The 18,947-nt window shown below is 50.5% G+C and overlaps 1 protein-coding gene across 1 annotated transcript; it reads left to right on the top strand.

Annotated features, from left to right (window-relative positions):
- The first annotated feature begins 11,084 nt into the window (after nt 1–11,084).
- EOMES (eomesodermin) lies at nt 11,085–15,890 on the top strand. Its single transcript, XM_009086370.4, has 6 exons — nt 11,085–11,885; nt 12,254–12,408; nt 12,682–12,803; nt 13,247–13,405; nt 13,496–13,557; nt 14,111–15,890. The coding sequence occupies exons 1-6, from the start codon at nt 11,131–11,133 to the stop codon at nt 14,838–14,840; spliced, it is 1,983 nt and encodes a 660-aa protein (XP_009084618.3). The 5' UTR covers nt 11,085–11,130; the 3' UTR covers nt 14,841–15,890.
- The last annotated feature ends 3,057 nt before the right edge of the window (nt 15,891–18,947 follow it).

Below are 18,947 nucleotides of genomic sequence, written 5' to 3'. Positions count from 1 at the left end.
GGCAGCTCAGTGCATGAATGCAGGCAGCCAGGGACCTGGGCTGAGGAAAACTGCTGGGCCATGAGGAGTTAGGTTATGGCTGAGGGCTGCTTCTGTTCATCTTGGAGCCTGAACTCTCCCACAGAGCCATTGTGGAAATGATTACTTCTACCTTGCTTTACTTGCGGTAGCCATGGTCGTCACCGCTTTTTCTTCCACCTTTTCCTTAAAATGCTGCTTTCTCAGCCTTTCAGAATTTCTGAAGGAAAAGAAAAAGAGGACTGTTAAAATGCAGCTTCCATTTTGATCTTTATTTGGTATAGAAGTGGTTCTCTTCTACAACACCATGTGCCTCACCAGGAAACCTAATTCTTCACTGTCAACATGATTCATATCTGTTTTGTATCTTTTTTTAGAAATATTTTCTCATTCATTAAAATTAATTCCTGCATTCATCAAATCACCAAAATGAAATGAAATAAAATGAAACCTACAAAATGTAGCAGCTTGGCCCTCTCTTCCTGTGATCTCTCAAAGAGAGGTGTGCAAAGCAGAGATTATTGCTTTCTCTTTTCTGTTTAAGATTTCCCCCAACAAATGCCTAATCATTTATTTCCATGAAACTGACTCTCTTTTTGCATTTGGTAACCAATTTAATTGGGTTTTTTTCCTGGGCGATTCCTAGCACATCCAAACTGATCTCAAAACTTGACTTCTGCAGGAGTTTTTGTCTCAATAGGAACTTGAAGCATTTTGGCTACCCTGTGTTGAAAGCTAGCCTGCAGATATTTGTGTGTGTGTGTGTTTGTGTCTGAGTATACATTGTACACACATATATATGTATGTGTATATGTGTTTACAAAAAGATCTGTGAAAATGTGTAATTTCTTGGCTCTCATCCTAATCTTTGTGCAACTGGATGCTGGGATCTGGATGTTCAGTGTGCTTAGCAGCACTTTTTAATGAAGAGGTGTTTTCTCCCTTGGAGCTGTCATTCTCTGCCACATCACAGACTCTTTCAGACAGAAAAATAATTGGCCACTTTCTCCGGAATCGGGGAGCCCCAGGGACCAGCAGAGTGCTCAGCGAACCGGGACAGCGGCTCACAGTGGTGCCCACTGGTGTCCCCCAGCCGGTGCTGCTGCTGCTCCCCACGCGGGTCCTGCCCTCGGGGGCATCACCCACCCTACAGCTCCTCAGTGAGGTCTCCTCGATGGTGAAACGTGACAGGCAAGACCCAAAACCTCAGGAGGAGAAAGGTGAAACAAAATGGACAATTACTTCCAGAGCTGTTCTACTACCAGATAGAAATGCAGGCTTGGTTTGCTATTGTTTTGGTTTTGGGTTTTTTTTGTTTGTTTGTTTGTGGGGGTTTTTTCTGAAACTTGTGTAATGGCTGCCTGATGGGATGGTTTTCCACATTTGCAGCAGGATTTTTTTATTATTTTTTTTAAATGTGGATTTTAAAACAGCATTTATTCTACTCAGGGTTTGCCAATCTTCCTTTCATCGAATAGTCCCCAGAGCTGTTAGCATTCAAAGACAGTCAATGCACTAAAAATTCACCCCTTAGAACCTCTCACCTACTACACCCCATGGAGAGAAGTGATGAAATAAATGGCGAAGGCTGCATACTAAGAGCGCTTGCCTGGCAGGAGCACTCCAGTATCCCAACCCAGCCGATGGCTCAAATGCAAACACAACACAGCTTAACCTGCCCCGCAAAGTTCCTCTGGGTCTGGCTCTGCCACTTCCCAATCACTGCTCGCTGTCCTGACGGCTCCTGTTACCACAGCACAGACCCTGTGGCGTCCCACTCTTTTTCCTGAGGGTGGGTGGCTGCAGGAGGAGAGGCCCGTGCTCTGCTCAGCTGGTGGCCTCCATCTGCCCCGCGGGTAAACAGCCCCTGCTCCCGTAGCTTCCTGGGCCGAAGGAAAAGCGTGTCCTTAGCTTTGTTGTGGTACTCCCGGACCGACTCCTTATCTCTGACTCATTCTCACATGTCATTTAGGAGAAGAGGCTGGGAAGAGGCCGGAGGAGCAGCAGAGGCAGGCATTCCTCTCAGGAACCAAGGACATCCATCCTGCAGGCAGCAGGAACACAGCCTTAGGAAGACATCTGCAGGATAGAAGGATACGGCCCCTGTTTTCTGTCGTCACCTCGAGGCTCTGTATTTTACCTGCCCTGTTGTTCCCCAGCGGTCAAACCCTACGCCTTAGGCTATATATAAGAGAAACTGGAAGGTGGGATTTTAGCCTGAGTAGAGCTAAGTAATGTGTAAAATAGGCAGAAAGGTTGCCCTGATAACATTATGTTTACCAAGGCCTCATCACCATGTGGACATCAGGGTCTGACTGCTCAGACCAAGTTTCTTGCTACTTTCTGATGGGTCGTGCCTCAAGAGTGCTGTATTTTAATTCAAATCCTTTTCCTATTCGTTACATCATTTTCTGCCCTTCAATCCATAGCCGTGAGCAACAGGAGAACCAGTAACTGCCTGAGATGTGAATAGTGGAAAAAGGAAAAAAAAGTAAAAATAAAACAAACAAACCCCAGAAAAACTGACAATGAAAAAGCAATATGAAAAGAAAATGCATTTGTGATATGGTTTAACGGTCTTCGGTGACGTTGCTCATTTGTCTGTACTCATCTGTAAAATTCAAATTCTTCTAGGTAAAATTTTCCCTCGGTAATGTGTTAGAAATCAACACAGTCATCACTGATAGAAAACACAGTGCTTATACTTCACACTGAACTTATTTGGAGAAAAGTGGAGCAAGGATCACTCACTTCACACTGTCCTTGTGTCACCGAAAAGAAAATTGTGGTGGTTTGTGGGGGGGAGGGTTGGGTGGGCTCGGGGGTGAAGATGTGGGTGAACATCTTTTTTGTTTCTTCATAATGGAAGATAATTCCTGCTGCTGTGTATATTCTAAATCTCGGCTGCTAAACAAACAAAACCGAGCAAGACTGGTACCAATGGCGGGAACCCTCCTGCCCGGAGTGAGGAGATATCCCACCGGGGTGTCCGCCACAGCCGTTTCCTTCTTAACAAATGTTTTTCTGGAAATTGGAACTTGTTTTGATGGCTTTTGTTTTCTTTTTTTTTCCCTTTTTTTTTTGGACATTTAAACAGAGCGGGGGGGGCAGCCCCGCCCGGCGACCCCCCGGGCTCCGCGCTCCCGCGGGCGCAGGCTCCGCAGGTGTGGACACCTTTGAAACTGCCGCTCCTGCCAACGAGATTCCCAGCTGAAATTCACGTGGCAAAGAAAGTGCCCGTTTGCTTCAATTATTTTCTAACGACTCCGCTCACTTGTGCCTTTGGTCTTGCCGGTACCCAGATGGGTAATTTTGGAGCTATTTGCGTGCATGCCCTTGTTTTGAAGGCGCTGAGGTCTGTGAGCGCAGGTACTTACAAACGCTTAGTGGTAATTAACAACTGAAAAGAGAGCCCTAAGCACCCCGACCCGGGATCACTGCGGCACCCGGATATCAAAGCGCCCGGCGTTAATCCGGCCGGATCGCCCGCCGGATCTCGCGCTAAACGATGGGGATGAGGATGGGGATGGGGATGCCATCCATGTCCGCTTGCCCGCCGGGGCTCACTCGCGGGGCCGCAGCGGGTTCTGCCGGGATTCTCCGCGGAAGCTGCGGGGGGAGACGTGTCCCCGGTCGTTCCGCAGGTCGGAAGATTTGGCAGCGATGTTTCGAAACTGGTTAAAAGAGCGGAGACAGAGGCGGAGGCCAGCATGTCCCCTCGTCCCCCTTCTCCACCACCCCCCAGCCTGAAACTGCCTGCGGGGCAGAGCTCCCGGCGGGATCGCGTCCCGCTAACCCGCGGCCCGCTCCGCCCCGCCCCGTCCCGGCGGCTGCTCCGGGCCCTCGCACCGGGGAGCTCCCGGGGGCAGCGGTGCGGGGCTGGAGCTGCCCCGCAGACCCCGCTATGGACCCCCGCCCACTTGCGGGGGCACCTTCGGAGTACGGTCCCCCGGCGGTCCCTCCTCCGCTGGGCTCCCCTCCCGCCCCGGTTACTCCGAGAAAATGTGCAGAGCGGCTGGAAGGGAAGATGCCGGCTCCATCCCGCCCCTGGTAGCAGTGGGATGCTGGTGGGAACCGGGGAGGGCAGCTAGCAAGCCCGAGCCCTCCCTGGGAGGGGAACCCTACAGCTATCTTCTCACCTTTCCAGAGAGTACATATGTCTTCCCCGTTCTGCTTTCTGCTTATTTTTGTAGCAGACTCGCCTGTCACGGCAGTTATTTAATATGTGGTTCCCTGCTAGGCCTTGCTATTTAATTGCTGTCACAAATAATACCAGGTGAAATTCCTCATTGTTTCTGCAATTACACTGTAGCCCACTGCTATTCGCTTTTTCAGCCCCTGGCGTTAATTCTTTTCCCACTGTACGCCTCATACCAAATGCACAGAGAGCAAACAAAACCCCAAACCTTCCAAAACTCAGATTTCTCAGCTATTATGTTACCAGCAGGAAATATTTCATAGCTCTGACATCATAAGCCCTGAGCAGCATGAAGTTTATCAGGGCCTTCACATGGATGAAATTGTACTTTTTAAAGCGAGAAAATAAAAAAGCAGAACATCTTTCTACTGGATTTGAGCTGCTAATTTTAATTACTGTGATTGCTGAATCCAGGCTTTTTTAATAGTCATTTCTCATACAAAGCAGGAGAAGCAAGCCAAAATTAGCTATTTAAAACTGTCTGTAACAGATCTGTAAATACAAATAGGATCAAACTGCCCAGATCTGTGGCTGTCACACCCATGACATGGATTTTGTTATGTTCTCACGTCTCTATTGTGTGACTGTCAGGATGGTTATGGGCACAAATCTATATGTGATTAGGCAATGTTGCTTTAAAACCAGGGAAAAGGTGCTAGGCATCCCTCACTAAATTTATTGAAGGGTGAAAAAGCAAGCATTTACAAAGAGCTGTTTGGAGATCCCTATGCATAAATAGTCATAGAATCGTTTAGGCTGGAAAAGACCTCTAAAATAATGTAGTCCAGCCACCATCCCAGCACTGCCAAGTCCATCACTAAACTGTGTTCCCAACTGCCACACCTATAAGTTATTTAGGCCCTTCCAGGGGTGACGACTCAACCACTTCCCTAGGCAGCCTGTTCCAAGCTTGACAGCCCTTCCAGAGAAGAAATTATTCCTAATATCCAAACTAAACATCCTCTGGCACAACTTGAGACCATTTCCTCTCATCCTATATCTTGTTACCTGAGAGAAGAACCTCCACCTTGACACAATCCCCTTTCACGCAGTTGTAGAGAGCAGAATGGTCCTTTTTGAGCCTTCTTTTCTCCAGGTTAACAACCCAAGCTACCTCATCTGCTCAGAATAAATTTTGCTCCAGACCCTTCCCCAGCTTTGTTTCCATTCTCTGGACTGGCTCCAGCACCTCATTTTTTGCAATGAGGGGCCCAAAAATGAACACATGATTTGCGGTGTGCTCACACCAGTGCTGAGCACAGGGGGACAATCAGTTCCTGCTGGCCACACTACTGCTGATACAGGCCAGGATGCCATTGGCCACCTGGGCACATTCTGGCTCATGTCCAGCCAGCTGCTGTCCAGCACCTCCAGGTCCTTTTCCACCGGGCCACTTTCCTTCTCTCCAGCCACTCTTCCCCACACCTGCAGTGTTCAGTGGGGGTCTCGTGACCCAGCTGCAGGACCTGACACTTCACCTTGTTGAACCTCATACAGTTTGCCTTGGACCACTGAACCAGCCTATCCAGATCCCTCTACAGAGCCTTTCTGCCCTCCAGCAGATCAGCACTCCTGCCCAACTTGGTGCCATCCATGAACTGGCTGAGTGTGCACTCATCCCCTCATCCAGATCATCAGTAAAGGTATTAAACAGGACTGGGCCCAACACTGATCCCTGGGGAATATTACTTGTGACCAGCTGCCAGCTGGATGCAACTCAGACCACCACCACTCTCTGGGCCTGGCCATTCAGATGTTTTTTCACCCAGCAGAGTGTGCACCTGCCCAAGCCATGAGCCATATCAAAAACATTAAATGCTGGTCATGGCTATGGTTGTATTTGTGATCCTAATTTCAGGCTCTTTCTTCCACTAAGTTTCTATAATTCCATTTGGAGCAAGGAAAGTCATCTGGAAGCTAATGACAATTTAATACTTTTCCCATCTCCCTTACTATAGATTTCCCATATATTTGTTAAAGCACCAAAGGCGTTCACCTTACAAAGACTTACACTTTCTTGAACACACTTTCTTTTTCCTTCTTTAGCCAATAGGATATCATAGGCCCAAGGACAGAATGTTGGTGTGTGGTCTTACCTAGCAAAATTAGCCATTGCAAAAAATTCACTTCAAGCATTGAATATGATTACCCTTTTCTGTTCATATTTTACCAATTAGGATCAGACTTTGAATATTTTTACTAACCATTGCATTTCCATTTAATTTAAAATTACAGCTTAAGATTTTTTAGGTGCTATTTTATTTGAAGGAGGAGAAAGGAAGTGACCAATGAAGTTGCTTTGAATACCACTTTATTTTCAAATCCTGAGTTGCTTCTTCCAGGTCTTGTTTCATTGACTTCTGTGTGTCCTTTCTGTTTTGTATACCTGGGGTGGAAAGGGCTATTCTGTGGAAAGGGCTATTCTTTACTCTCTGATTTTTATAAATTAGCCCTGCCTTTAATATGGGGTTTATGTCCACATATGGCCATTTTTAAAAAAATTGTATGTCTGTATGCTGCCTTTTTAAAGAAAATGGCAGCTAAATTGAATCATTACCAAAGGGTAAAATTGCTGTTAATGTGACACCTTTTCTGGTCAATATTAAAGATAATAGTTCTTTGGCTTTGTAGGATATTGATTTCCACTGTTTAAAGTCCACATAAATATGTTTCAACAAGAGTTGACTCTACTTTTTAACCCATTTGGGTTCAAGTTTTCTCAGCTTCAGAGAAGATTTTAAGCTACACTTGTTTCTTCAGGACTGTCTATATCTGCACACTGAAAATCCCACTTGGCATAAATAAAATGCCTTGATGGTTTTTGCAGCTATTACAGGACTTGTTTTCATCAGAAAATAAAGAGCATTTTCAGTTAATTCAGTCTCCTAATATTCCCATGAAAGAGATGGACACTGACTGCATGTGACAGAAGAAAGTCCCTGGGCACTCAAAGGGTGTAGCTGGCTTCCTCATAAAAACAGCCCCTGAAGTTCAGCGACAAGCTGAAATGCCAAGCCTTGCACAGCCATAGTAATACCTCCTTGATTTTTTTCTGAGTGCTGTGAGGACCCAGTGGCTGTGAAAAGAAAGATATCAAGAATTTAAAAAGGAAGCACTAATATTTGACTGGCCATATCTGAAAAATCCCAGCTTTAGTGATTTTAAAAGCGCCATTGAAACATGGTGAAAGAGTGGAAGTTAAAAGTGTCTTCCTTCATTTTCCCAGTGTGATAATCTGTGTGTAAGTTGAAGGGGGGAAAAAAAAGCCAACAGAATGAATTACTGGAAAAACAGAAAGAAAATCTGCAAAATTTCTGCACAAGCTGGACATAAAGGTGAAAGTATTAAAGCCGTTTGGGAACCAGATGCTAGCAAACTGAAGATGATATCCAGAAACTTACAGATAGTTTTAAACCAAAATCAAACAAAGAAAAAATTATCTCACTTAAACTAAACAGATGTAGCATTCAGAAAATACCTGTGATTCCTGCCATGGTGGCAGCAGAACTTCAGGAAAAGAGTACAGCAATGGAATAGTGTGACAGGTCATTCTAATAAGCATCATTTTTAAAGTGTCCATATAGATCCCATGGAGTGTGTGTATGTATCCAGATATGTATTTATAAGAATAAAGGTCGTTTATGGCTATATATGGTGATATGTGGATTTCCATATGTGCATACACACATATGTAAGTGTGTAACAGCCTGATAGATCCTATTGCTCCCAATTTCTCCTCTTAGGCCCTCTGGAGCGGGGTGCTTCCTTTGTACAGTTTCAGTCACAACAGTCCAAGCAATTTGTTGAAGCAGAGGCTGTTTTCCAATACTCTGATGAAAAAGGAAAGGTCTCAATCCCAGCCCAAAAGCAAAGTATTAAATATTTCAGTCCAGTGTAACACTGCTGTAACTTGAGCTGCAGAAAAAAAGCTGTTCTGGAACAGCTTTTTTAGAGCCAGAGATGCTCCTTATTTGAATAAACTCCATGAATATATTTGAATGAAGCCCAACGAAACAAGATAACCTGTAACCCTTCAAAGACCTCCGTCTTCTTTCAAAAACTTTTTTTTTTTTTTTTGGTTGGGTTTTCTTTTGTGTGTGTGGTTTAGAGGTTATTTTGGTAGATTTCCAAACCTAACGTGCTCCTTTCTGCTTCACCAGACTCTGGTGTGTTTCTGCAGTGTTATCTTTAAGATAACAGCTAAGGGCTGCGGGACCCATTCAGAAGTCTCCAGTCCCACAGGACTGAAACATCCCGCAAGTTCTTGTGGTGGTGTTCTTGGGCAGAGCCCGTAAGGCTGCGGGGCAGGGAGTAAGGACGGAGACGGCTTGTAGGGGCCGGGGAGGGCGGGGGGGCGTTCGCCCGGTTGCTGCCTTGATTCCCAGCGACCGTAGATTGGCAGTGATAGGAATGACAAATATTGGGTACCAAGAATTTGGTAATGTGACTGTTCACTTTAATTTGCGGGACTCTGGAGGGGGTGAATTACAGCGTACAGAGTGAATGAAGAAGCCCCCGCGTTACCGGGCTCCCTCCCGCTGGGCCGCGGAAGGTCTCCGGGCAGTCTGGTTCGACGGGACTCCCGGGGCGGCAACCCCGACCCCGGTCTCCCCCGCCACTGCCGCCAGAGCCCCGGCTCGGCGGGAGCTGCGGAATACGAGGCAGGAATGGCAGCCAGGCTGCTGTTCTCCCGACCTGAACTGAAAATAACCCCAAGTTTGAGAAGGATTCATCAATCCCTTGTTCGTCAGGGAGAGCTTCACTCCGTGCGTATTTCGAAACAAAACGGGAGGGTCTCCCTTTCCCGGGACAGCCACAGGTTTTATGCCCTCCTCTCGGTGGAATCCGCAAGAAACCTAAGCAACATCGAAAGTTTTACTACCTTGCCCAGATGAAAGCGAGACCACCTGAGTTTTGGGGGAAAAAACCCGCAGTAGCCTTAAACTACGCGGCACCCGAAGGAATGTTTGAAAAAATGTGACCCTTTCAGTCTATAAGACCGTAAAATGAACTCCCTTAAAATCTGCATAGCGGTTTTATAAAATCTCCTTCCGTCCCTTCCCTAGGCGGGGAGTGACAGACCCGAGGGAGCGGGCTGCCGGAGCGCAGCCCCGGGCTGGGGCCAGCCCTGCCGAGAGGAGCGGCACCGGGCTCTCCGGCCGCGGCAAGGGGAGCAGCGGCTTGGCCTCGGCAGCGCCCGGCAGGACGCTCCTCGGCTTGTTTTGCTTTCAAAGCAGGGCAGCTCGGTCGAGCTCTGGTCCACTTCGCACGCCGCGGCTCCAGCGCCTGGTCCGCTTCGTGCCGTAGCGTCGGACTTTTCCGACGCATTTTTGTTGTCTTATTCGGTCGAACGAGATCCACGCAAAAACGGAGGCAAACATTATGCCGGAGAGAACGTGTGGTTAGGGCTGGTATTTCATTGCCGGCTGCGAGCAGCCTAGCCCAGGCTCCCACCTGTGCGGCCGCAGCCCGAGGTGGGCACAGCAAGGGCCGCTTCCCCCGTCTCTTGCCTCCCACCGGTGGTGGGGTTTGAGTCCTGCCGGCACCCGGCTTGTGCAGGATGCGCATCCCGGCGGGGCTCCGGCAGCGCCCCGGCCCCGGCTCTCGGCGGCCGCGGTCAGCTGTTCGCCATTTATCTCGGCTGCCCGATGCGGCGTGGCCCGGCGGGAGCGGGGGGCTAGCGGGCCGAGGTGGCGCGGCGGGCGGCAGAGCTGTTCTGCTCCAGCCCGGCCGGATCCTTCTGTCAGGCAACGAAATCCTGGCCGCTCAGCGGGTCTAGTTCAAAATTCAGCCGTGGGAGGGAGGCAGGTGTTTGCAGCGCTCCCTGCGAGATGGCCGGTAGCGAGCAGAGGGCGAGGGGCTGCGGATTTGTAGCTGAAAATCATTCACCTGGGCTCTGTCGGCTCCACAAAATAACACGGGCATCTACCCCTTCCCAAGCGGTGTTCCCTACCCTTTTGAGGCTAAAGGCTCGGGGATTTGCACTGAGAGAAAGCGCCAAACGGATCTGGCACCCGCCTCAATTAAAAATCTGCCTTCCCGGTGGGAGATGCTGAAGGGGAACGCGGGTTGTGAGAAACCGACTGACGAGTTCCTGAAAACTGGAATTGCGAACCGAACCCGCCACTTCCCACAGATAAGGTGAAACGTGTTAACCCCATGATAAGGATGCTGCTCAGGGAGCTGAGAGGAAGGAAGGAGGCTGTTGGGCTGTTGGACGCAGCAGAGAGACAAGCCGAATTGTTTGAACGGCGAGGTGGCCGGCGGAGAGGTTGCGGGAGGCCAACGTCCCCCGCCCCGTCTCCGCGGCCCGGTTCACCGCCGCCCTCCCTACCTGACTGGTGCCGGTTTTCCCACCCAAACCTTTCCATTTCGTCCCCATCTCTCGTTCAGCGCGGCGGATTCTTCCTCACGCGCCCGAGCGATAGGACGGTGGACGGTGCCACCTCAGCAAAAGGTCTTTTTTTTTCCTTTTTTTTTTTTTTTTTTTTTTTTTTTTTTTTTTTTTTTGGAAGAGTGGGAGCCGGGCCCTCCACCGCAGCCACTGTGGGGTGATGCGGAGCTCCCCTCAGTCCGAGCGATGTGGGCGCACGGAGCGGGCCAGAGACCCTCGGCTAGCCGGCTGCGGGAAGGCGGGGGGGGGACATTGAAGGGGACGGGGCGCACACCAAAGTCACAGGTGACTTGTTCCAATTAGTAGCTGTCTAATTAAATTAGTGTCACGCGGCCCAGCCAATGGGCCGGCGGGGGTGGAGGGCGACGCTGAGGCAGCCCGGCGCAAGCCCCTCCCCGGCAGCCCAAGGAGCCCGGTATAAATTGCCTCGGAGGAGCCCTGCTGAAGCGTAGCACTACGCGGCCACAGGTCGGGGTCGACACAGGATTGAGTGGGAGCTCGAACGCACCGCCCATCGAGGATGCAGCTGGGTGAGCCGCTGCTGACGGCGGCGGGGGCACTGCCGGGCGCCCCCTTCTACCCGCTGGAGGGCGGCGGGCGCGCCGGAGCCGCCGGAGCGGGAGCTGGGACAGGCGCTGCTGGCGGCTCCCGCGGGCCGCCCGGTTCGGGATCGCCACCTCGCCTCGACCTGGACAAGATGCCCAAGAAGTTTGGGGCGGCCCCCGCCATCCTGGGCGAGGCGGAGGCCGTCGAGCCACCCTTCGCCGCCCCCAAGCCGGATGGTCGCAAGGCCACCCCATGCGGGGACGAGGAGCTACCTCCGGCCGCCGCCGCTCGTTACTCCATGGACAGCCTAAGCCCCGAGCGCTACTACCTGCAGTCGCCCGGGCCACCCGCGGCTGACCTGGGGGGGCCCTGCGCCCTGTTCCCGTACCCGCCGGCGGCGCAGCACGGCGCCGTCTACCAGCCGCCCGGTGGGCCGCGCTACCCCTACGGCTCCGTGCTGTCTCCGGGCGGCTTCGCGGGTGCCGTGTGCCCGCCCGGCGGCCGAACACAGTTCGGAGGCGGCGGCGGGTATCAGTACGGGCAGGCGACGGGCGGCGGACCTCTCTACGGCCCTTACCCGCCGGCGTCGGGCTCCTGCGGCGGGCTCGGGGCGCTGGGGGTGCCAGCCGCCGGCCCGGGGATGCGAGCGCAGGTCTTCCTCTGCAACCGGCCCCTCTGGCTCAAGTTTCACCGGCATCAGACGGAGATGATCATCACCAAGCAGGGCCGGTAAGGGGGCGTGGGGGATGGTGGAAACGGAGGGAAGTGGTGTGGTGGTCGGGACTGGGGGGGAGGTGGCACTCCCGGGCACGCTCCGCTTCGGGCAGCGCTTGCCCGGTCCCCCGGGTGGGAGGTGCGTGGTCTGTCCGTCGGTGGTGGCCCGGGATGTTTTCCCCGAGAAACCACTCCCCAATTTCCCCACACACGGCGGCCCGGAGATAAGGCGGGGGTCGGCTGGGAATCGCCGCTGGCTTCCTTAGTCTCTTTGGTGCCGGGACGGACGGGGCACTCCACGGCCGCCTACAGCATCCGCCGGAGCCCGCGCCCCCTCCCGCGGCCCGCCTCACCATGCCTTGTGGTTTTCCTCCTTTCCCCAGGAGAATGTTTCCCTTCCTGAGCTTCAACATCACCGGCCTCAACCCCACGGCGCACTACAACGTCTTCGTGGAGGTGGTGTTGGCGGACCCCAACCACTGGCGTTTCCAGGGGGGCAAGTGGGTGACCTGCGGCAAAGCCGACAACAATATGCAAGGTGGGTGCAGGTTCCAGGGCTCTCGCCCCCTTTCCCAGCGGGTCGCTTTCTCGGAAAGGGTTCCCAGTTTGGGCCCCTCCCCCACCCCCAGGGTCTTCCCCACACCCGGCATCCTGCTGAGGGACGAGCTAGGCTTTTAAGATCGTCTAGAGACTCTTTTTGCGCCGCGAAGCGTTGTTGGTGTGGGGGGTGGCCATCGGGGAGCCGAGGGGTGCGCGGGCGGCGAACAAAGCCCCGCGCCCGGCCGGCGTTTCACGGGCTTGTCTTCCCCAGGCAACAAGGTCTACGTTCACCCCGAGTCACCAAACACCGGGGCTCACTGGATGAGGCAGGAGATTTCCTTCGGAAAGCTGAAGCTAACGAACAATAAAGGTGCTAACAACAACAACGCACAGGTAAGGAGGGAGAGGGAGGCCTGAGGGGCTCTTGGTGGCTCAGCGGGGGAGCCCTGGGTTTTTGGGGCTTTTACAGCATTTCATCGAGCTGCTAGATCACTGCTCATGACTCGTTCCTTTCTTGAACTGGGTCATAGAGCCTGTTTTCTTTGTTTCGCCATATGAATAGTTGAGAATGTTGGAATGTGATGTGCGAATTACTTTTGTTTTTGCTACTATATTGATCCCCTGGAGTTGCTCAGAAAGTGGGAGGGTAGCTGATAGCTCTTAGTAAAGCAGGGCTGCAAGCTGTGACTCAGCTCCTGATAACTGTTAAAACTGCTCCGTTTCTAAACCAAGAGATTACAATTTACAGGAATAAAATGCCATGCTGTAAAATAGGTCTTTTAATGTTAGATGCAGTTTATCTAAAGATATGTTGTCCCTTTCATGGTTTCTTTTAGATGATAGTACTTCAGTCCCTACACAAGTACCAGCCCCGACTTCACATTGTGGAAGTGACCGAAGATGGTGTTGAAGATCTGAATGATTCCTCAAAGACTCAAACGTTTATTTTTCCTGAAACGCAGTTCATAGCAGTTACAGCATATCAAAACACTGATGTAAGTATCGATGTATAAAATTGCAATTAAGAACAAAATTGACTTGTGGGTTCAGCATCTCACGTTAATATATTCTGCTTTCACTTTTAGATTACACAGCTCAAAATTGACCATAATCCTTTTGCAAAAGGCTTCAGAGACAACTATGACTCGTAAGTATACCTCTATTTTGTTTTGCAGATGTGTCAGTCTAGGAGGCATGATTCTGGCCTGAAATGTCTGTGGAAGGGTTTTTCTTTAAACATTAATTCAATTATTCAGCACCAGTACTTCTACTGGTGATTTTGCTTATGTTAATATGTCTGAATAGTGTATTGTCTAGATGACCTGTCCTTCTGCTGGCTTCTGAATTTTGGTAGGAAACCTGGGTTGGCAGAACCCAGCTGGCCTGCAGACTTTACTGGCAGCAGTGTTCTAGGTGCCTCCACAGAACAGACAGCTGCTTTATATTGTCAGCAGAAGACTTGCCTAATAGTAATTTTCTACCTTCACTTGTGCTAATGCTTGTTGTAGTAGTAGAAAACTTACAGTGGTCTAGGAAAAGCACCAGCTAAATCAGATTAAGCCAAATAGCGATCCAATTAAATGTAGTTATGATTCTCATTAAGAAATATCTAGTTTCTTTGTGTTAGTGTTTTTGTGTTGTGTTACTGTCATAGTGGAATTGTAAAGAAAAACACTCAGTATTCCTCTTTTATGTTGTAGCATGTACACAGCTTCCGAAAATGACAGATTAACTCCATCTCCCACGGATTCCCCTAGATCCCACCAGATCGTCCCTGGTGCTCGATACAGTATGCAGCCATTCTTCCAAGAACAGTTTGTCAACAACCTGCCCCCAGCCAGGTTTTACAACGGTGAGAGAACTGTCCCTCAGACAAATGGCCTGCTGTCCCCGCAGCAGAACGAGGAGATGGCCAACTCCCCTCAGAGGTGGCTTGTGACGCAGCAGCCCAGTGGCAACAAACTGGACGTGAACTCCTACGAGACAGAGTATTCTCATAGCACCTTGCTCCCTTATGGCATCAAATCCCTCCCGCTCCAGACATCCCACGCTCTGGGATACTACCCCGACCCGGCATTCCCATCCATGGCAGGCTGGGGGAGCAGGGGCTCTTACCAGCGGAAAATGATGACAGGACTAACTTGGCCCTCAAGAACAAGTCCCCCGGGATTCACTGAAGACCAGCTTTCCAAGGACAAGGTGAAAGAAGAAATTGGCTCCTCCTGGATAGAGACTCCACCCTCTATAAAGTCTCTAGATTCAAATGATTCTGGGGTCTACACAGGTGCTTGTAAGAGAAGACGGCTTTCCCCTAGCACTTCCAGCAACGAAAATTCCCCGACAATGAAATGTGAGGACATTAATGCTGAGGACTATAGCAAAGACACTTCAAAAGGCATGGGCTACTATGCGTTCTATGCGAGTTCTTAGAGCATCTTTTTTATTCCAATTGGCTGTTTTGGTTTTTTTTTTCCAGGGTGGCCTTGGGTTTTTTTTTTTTGCATTACAATTGCCGAAAAGACTCTTGCCTTCCACCCTGTGTTGTTGTGTGCAATTCTAAAGAAGGTGCCAAAGCTTTTTGACTATTGCAGGTAACAAAGTAGGGAAAGAGCAAACCATGGGAGAATTCTTCCCCTTGTTTAGAAGAAACCATATGCAGAAGCTGTAATACGTACTCTAGTGTCTAAATATGTGGCATATTTATTGAAGACACTAAAGTATACAGTTTGGGTTGGCTCAGAGGCCTGATTAAATCTATGCACTCCTGAGCAAGGAAAGAGGGGGTGGGATCCCAAATTTAATTTCCTTCCCTGCTTGATAAAAGGGAACTGGGTTGCAGGGAAATGCACAAATGCTATGTTCTGCACTAGACTGAGCTGGTTTTTTCAACCCATCCACAACACAGTTGGCTGAGTTGGATATTGCTCAGCTACAGCTTTTTCTTTTGGCAGAAAATGGCAAAATAAGGCCTGCTTCCCAGGCAGGATTTTGACTTGAAGCTCTTGTTGCCAACGGGATTACAATGACAAATCTGACTTTTCTTAGCTTAGAACTTGCATTAAAAAACCCTGCCTCCATCCCAAAAGCCTAACCTTTATTGAGGTGGCCAAAAACCAAGTGTACAGTTGGTGTTTTGTCTAGGTACACTGTAGAGTATTGTGGAATAATGTATACATAGTTGACCCATAGCTGTTCAGTTGGAAGGACATCCGGTGGCGTTTTGAAGTTCAAAAGGCATTTTTTGATTAATCAAACTTAGCATATGACACATTGCAAAAGGAGATTTCTATTTATGTGTATGTCAAGTGACTTTTTCAGCTGCCCTGTATGAAACTGGAAGTGATGTAATTTTACCCATTCTTGCCTATACTTACAGCCATTTTAAACTGGCCCACAAACTTTTCCCCCTCCCAATAAACTTGCTTCTGTTTTTTCTATGTAGATAGTAATAATTTTTAATAAATGTGGTGGTGCCAGGCATAGCATGATATGGCTCTGCCTCATCTTTGCCTCTGCTGGGTGTCCCGCAAAAGGGGAGGAGGGAGCACGATCATAGGTGATGGATCTATTATATCTAACTATCCTTTGCAGTGCTGACACTTAATCTGTTGTACTCGATGTGGGCTTTTCCCCCCTTTTTTTTTTTTTAAGTCTCTTTGCTTAACATGTTCCTGTGCATCTTCTGCACAAGCTGGGGAGCCCCCGGCTCGCTCCAAAATACGATGGCCTCCTGTCCCCTTCCACCCACCCCCATCCCTCCAGAGGCGAGAGCTCGGCACGGACAGCGAATTGTGAACCCAGCCCGCAGCCCTGGGTTGCCTCCTCCCGCCGCCCCCTTCTCACCCCCTCTGCTTCCCGGAACAAGGCAAGAAATTCCCCTGCCCGCTTATCTGAGGGGAAAGCTTCTGGCAGAGCGATTGAATCCCAGCTCCCGCGGCAGCGGGACCTTTCCTGAGGATATGCAGGCAGTAATGGGATTAAGCTGTTAACGATTCCCGGCTGCAAACCAAATAAACGCAGGGCTCGGGCCGGGGCTGTGCCCGGTAGAGGTAACGCTATCGGGGGGTACCGGCAGGGGCTCCCTCTCCTCCGGAGAAGAACGCGGCGGGTGTCCGGGGAGATTTCGATCAGCGCCTCGCCTCTCCGGCCTTGCAAGCTGTCCTGTCAGCTCTTCCTCTGCCCAAGGATCGCAGCTGGAACGGGATGGGGACTTGAGGCAATTTTTAAGAGACTAAAGCCCGAGCACATTATTCCTTCTTTTTTTTTTTTTTTTTTTTTCCAATGGGGCCATCCCCTCCCGGAAAAGCCCTGGGAAGGGCTGTCCCTGGCCGGGGGGGGTGCGGCGGCATCCGGCCGTCCCCACCCGCCCTTCAAACACCGATTACACAGCACGATTCTGCCGCGCTCTGTTATTAAAAGCTGTATATTTTTGCACCGCACGGTGAAAAAATAACTTAATACTTGTGAAAAGTCCTCACACTGTTTAATAGAAACGTAAGTGCCTGGCTGGCCCCAATTAACACCTTGTGATTATAATGCATTCCTAAAATGGGGTGTCAGACGCCAAATTGTGAATAAAGGTATCTAATTAATCTTCATAGGATGACACCGATAAACAACCCCAGGTTTAAATAAAGATCAAGGAACTGAATGCTTTTTATTTGTTTACATTAACAAAAGATAAAGTTAACTACCCTTGCACTTTGCTTCGTAATGTGATTTACAGCCACAAACAACGGGCTGCAGGCGGAGAGCTCCGCCTCGCCACGCCGGGCTTTTTCTGGCGGCTTTGGAGGGAGGGGGACAGCCTGAGGGTAAGCGCCCCTTCCTCCGCAGCCCCCACGCCCCCCGGGTGAGGCGGGCGTGTGCCGGGAAAGGCGGCACCACCTCGGCCTGGCTGCGGCGGAACGGCCCCGCCACTTCCGACGCTCTCGTATGAAAACTGCGTGCGAGTTTCAAACGTGAGCTGGACGGGCACGGCGGTTCTCGAGCGAAATAAAGAAATAAATAGTAGTTGTTTACAGCACTGCGGTGCTGTGCGGCGGGAGGTGGAGGGCGAGCCCTGCCAGATGGAGAGGGAAAACTTCGCTCTGGGTCAGGGAGAATGCGAACCTCGGCGGCTGCCGGCCGGGCAAAGGCTCTGCCCGGTTCGGGGGTCCGCCCCATCCCCCCGCCGGCCCCGTGAAAGGGGCTGCGCACCCTGGGGCCGCTCCCCGCGGGTTAGCAGTTCTCTGGTATATTCCCTCCCTGAAACCGAGGGAAGATCGGTGCTCTGGGTGGGTAGCCCTGATTTTTAAATAGCGTAAGTGCCCGGCGGAGCAATAGAGGCAGCGGAGACGGGTTCGTCCCATTGACTGAGGCCATTGCTCGCAGAAGAGTCTGGTTTTTGGTCTTGTTTTCGTTAAAGCAGACCTGGCACGTCGAGAACAACCCCCTGGTATTTTTTTCCCAACGAAACTTCATCCCTCGCTGCTCGCCCCAAACCCTATCGCCGCGGCTTCACACCCGGGGCGGAAAACGAAACGACCCCGAAGCTCTTTCTTCCGACGGCAGCGCCCCGACCCTCTCTAGAGAAAGGGCTCCCTCCTCCTCAGGGCGGCCACCTCCTCGCTCCGGGGAGGAAGGAGCAGGTATTTTTCGGTATGTTTTCTTTTCGAGCAGTGGGATGGGGTTTTACTTTCGATCTGAATTTCCGCTCCCACCTTCCTCAACGCCGCCTCGTTAACACCTGCTCGCTTGTTCCCAGTTCCTCCTCTTGAGGGGAGCGCGGCGTTAATGGAGGGGCGCTTTCCCCGGGAAAGGTGATTTTTTACAGCCCCCGCCCAGGGTCGCCTCTGAGGCAGCGGCCGCCCAAGTGGGAATAGGCCCCCGATGGCTCCTGCGGTACCGTTACCTTTCAGAAATTCTCCTTCCCGACGGGAATATCGGCCAGCCGTGCCGGGGGAGCCGGCTGTGGGGTCTAGGCTCTGGGTCGAAAGTGGAGGCTGGGAGGAATGAGGTGAGGAAGACGGGGCCCGCCGATACTTTCCTCATGCCCGTCCACCTCATGAAATTGTGACTTTCTTTACAATATTATTATTATTATTATTATTATTATTATTATTATTATTATTATTATTATTATTATCCTACAGTATCTATTCAAGTCCAATTCCCCAGCCCCCCTAAGCTCTGTAGCCCACTCATCCTTTTCCCCAGATCTTCATAGCTGTGATCATAATGATACGGGTATGGCTAATATAAATATTAATCTAATCCTTATTGGAAGGATTTTAGTGCTTTCTGGGTATCACAGATATGTAATCCAGGGGAGAATGACATTAGCCTGAAAGTGTGGAGTGCAAAATATGATTTGAATAAAAAGATAGGGTGGTATCTAATATTTCCTTTAGGGAGTACTATACTCTGAGCTGTCAGAACCGATTGTGTAACTGGAGGAGAATGAGGGATGTGATCCTAATCATATTGATGAAACATTCATCTGAAAGACTGAGTGCAACCAGAAGGGACTCGCTAGGAATACAATTAAATCCTAAT

This window comes from Serinus canaria, chromosome 2, assembly GCF_022539315.1.
Source record: "Serinus canaria isolate serCan28SL12 chromosome 2, serCan2020, whole genome shotgun sequence".
Taxonomy (NCBI): Eukaryota; Metazoa; Chordata; class Aves; order Passeriformes; family Fringillidae; genus Serinus; species Serinus canaria.
Note: the sequence above shows the minus strand (reverse complement) of the source record. Positions and strands in the feature narration are given on the sequence as shown.

Coding starts and splice junctions, on each gene's coding strand:
- EOMES (XM_009086370.4), top strand. CDS start 11,131: ATGCAGCTGGGTGAGCCGCTGCTGACGGCGGCGGGGGCACTGCCGGGC. Junction 12,409..12,681: donor AGCCGACAACAATATGCAAG/GTGGGTGCAGGT, acceptor TGTCTTCCCCAG/GCAACAAGGTCTACGTTCAC. Junction 13,406..13,495: donor CAGCATATCAAAACACTGAT/GTAAGTATCGAT, acceptor TTTCACTTTTAG/ATTACACAGCTCAAAATTGA.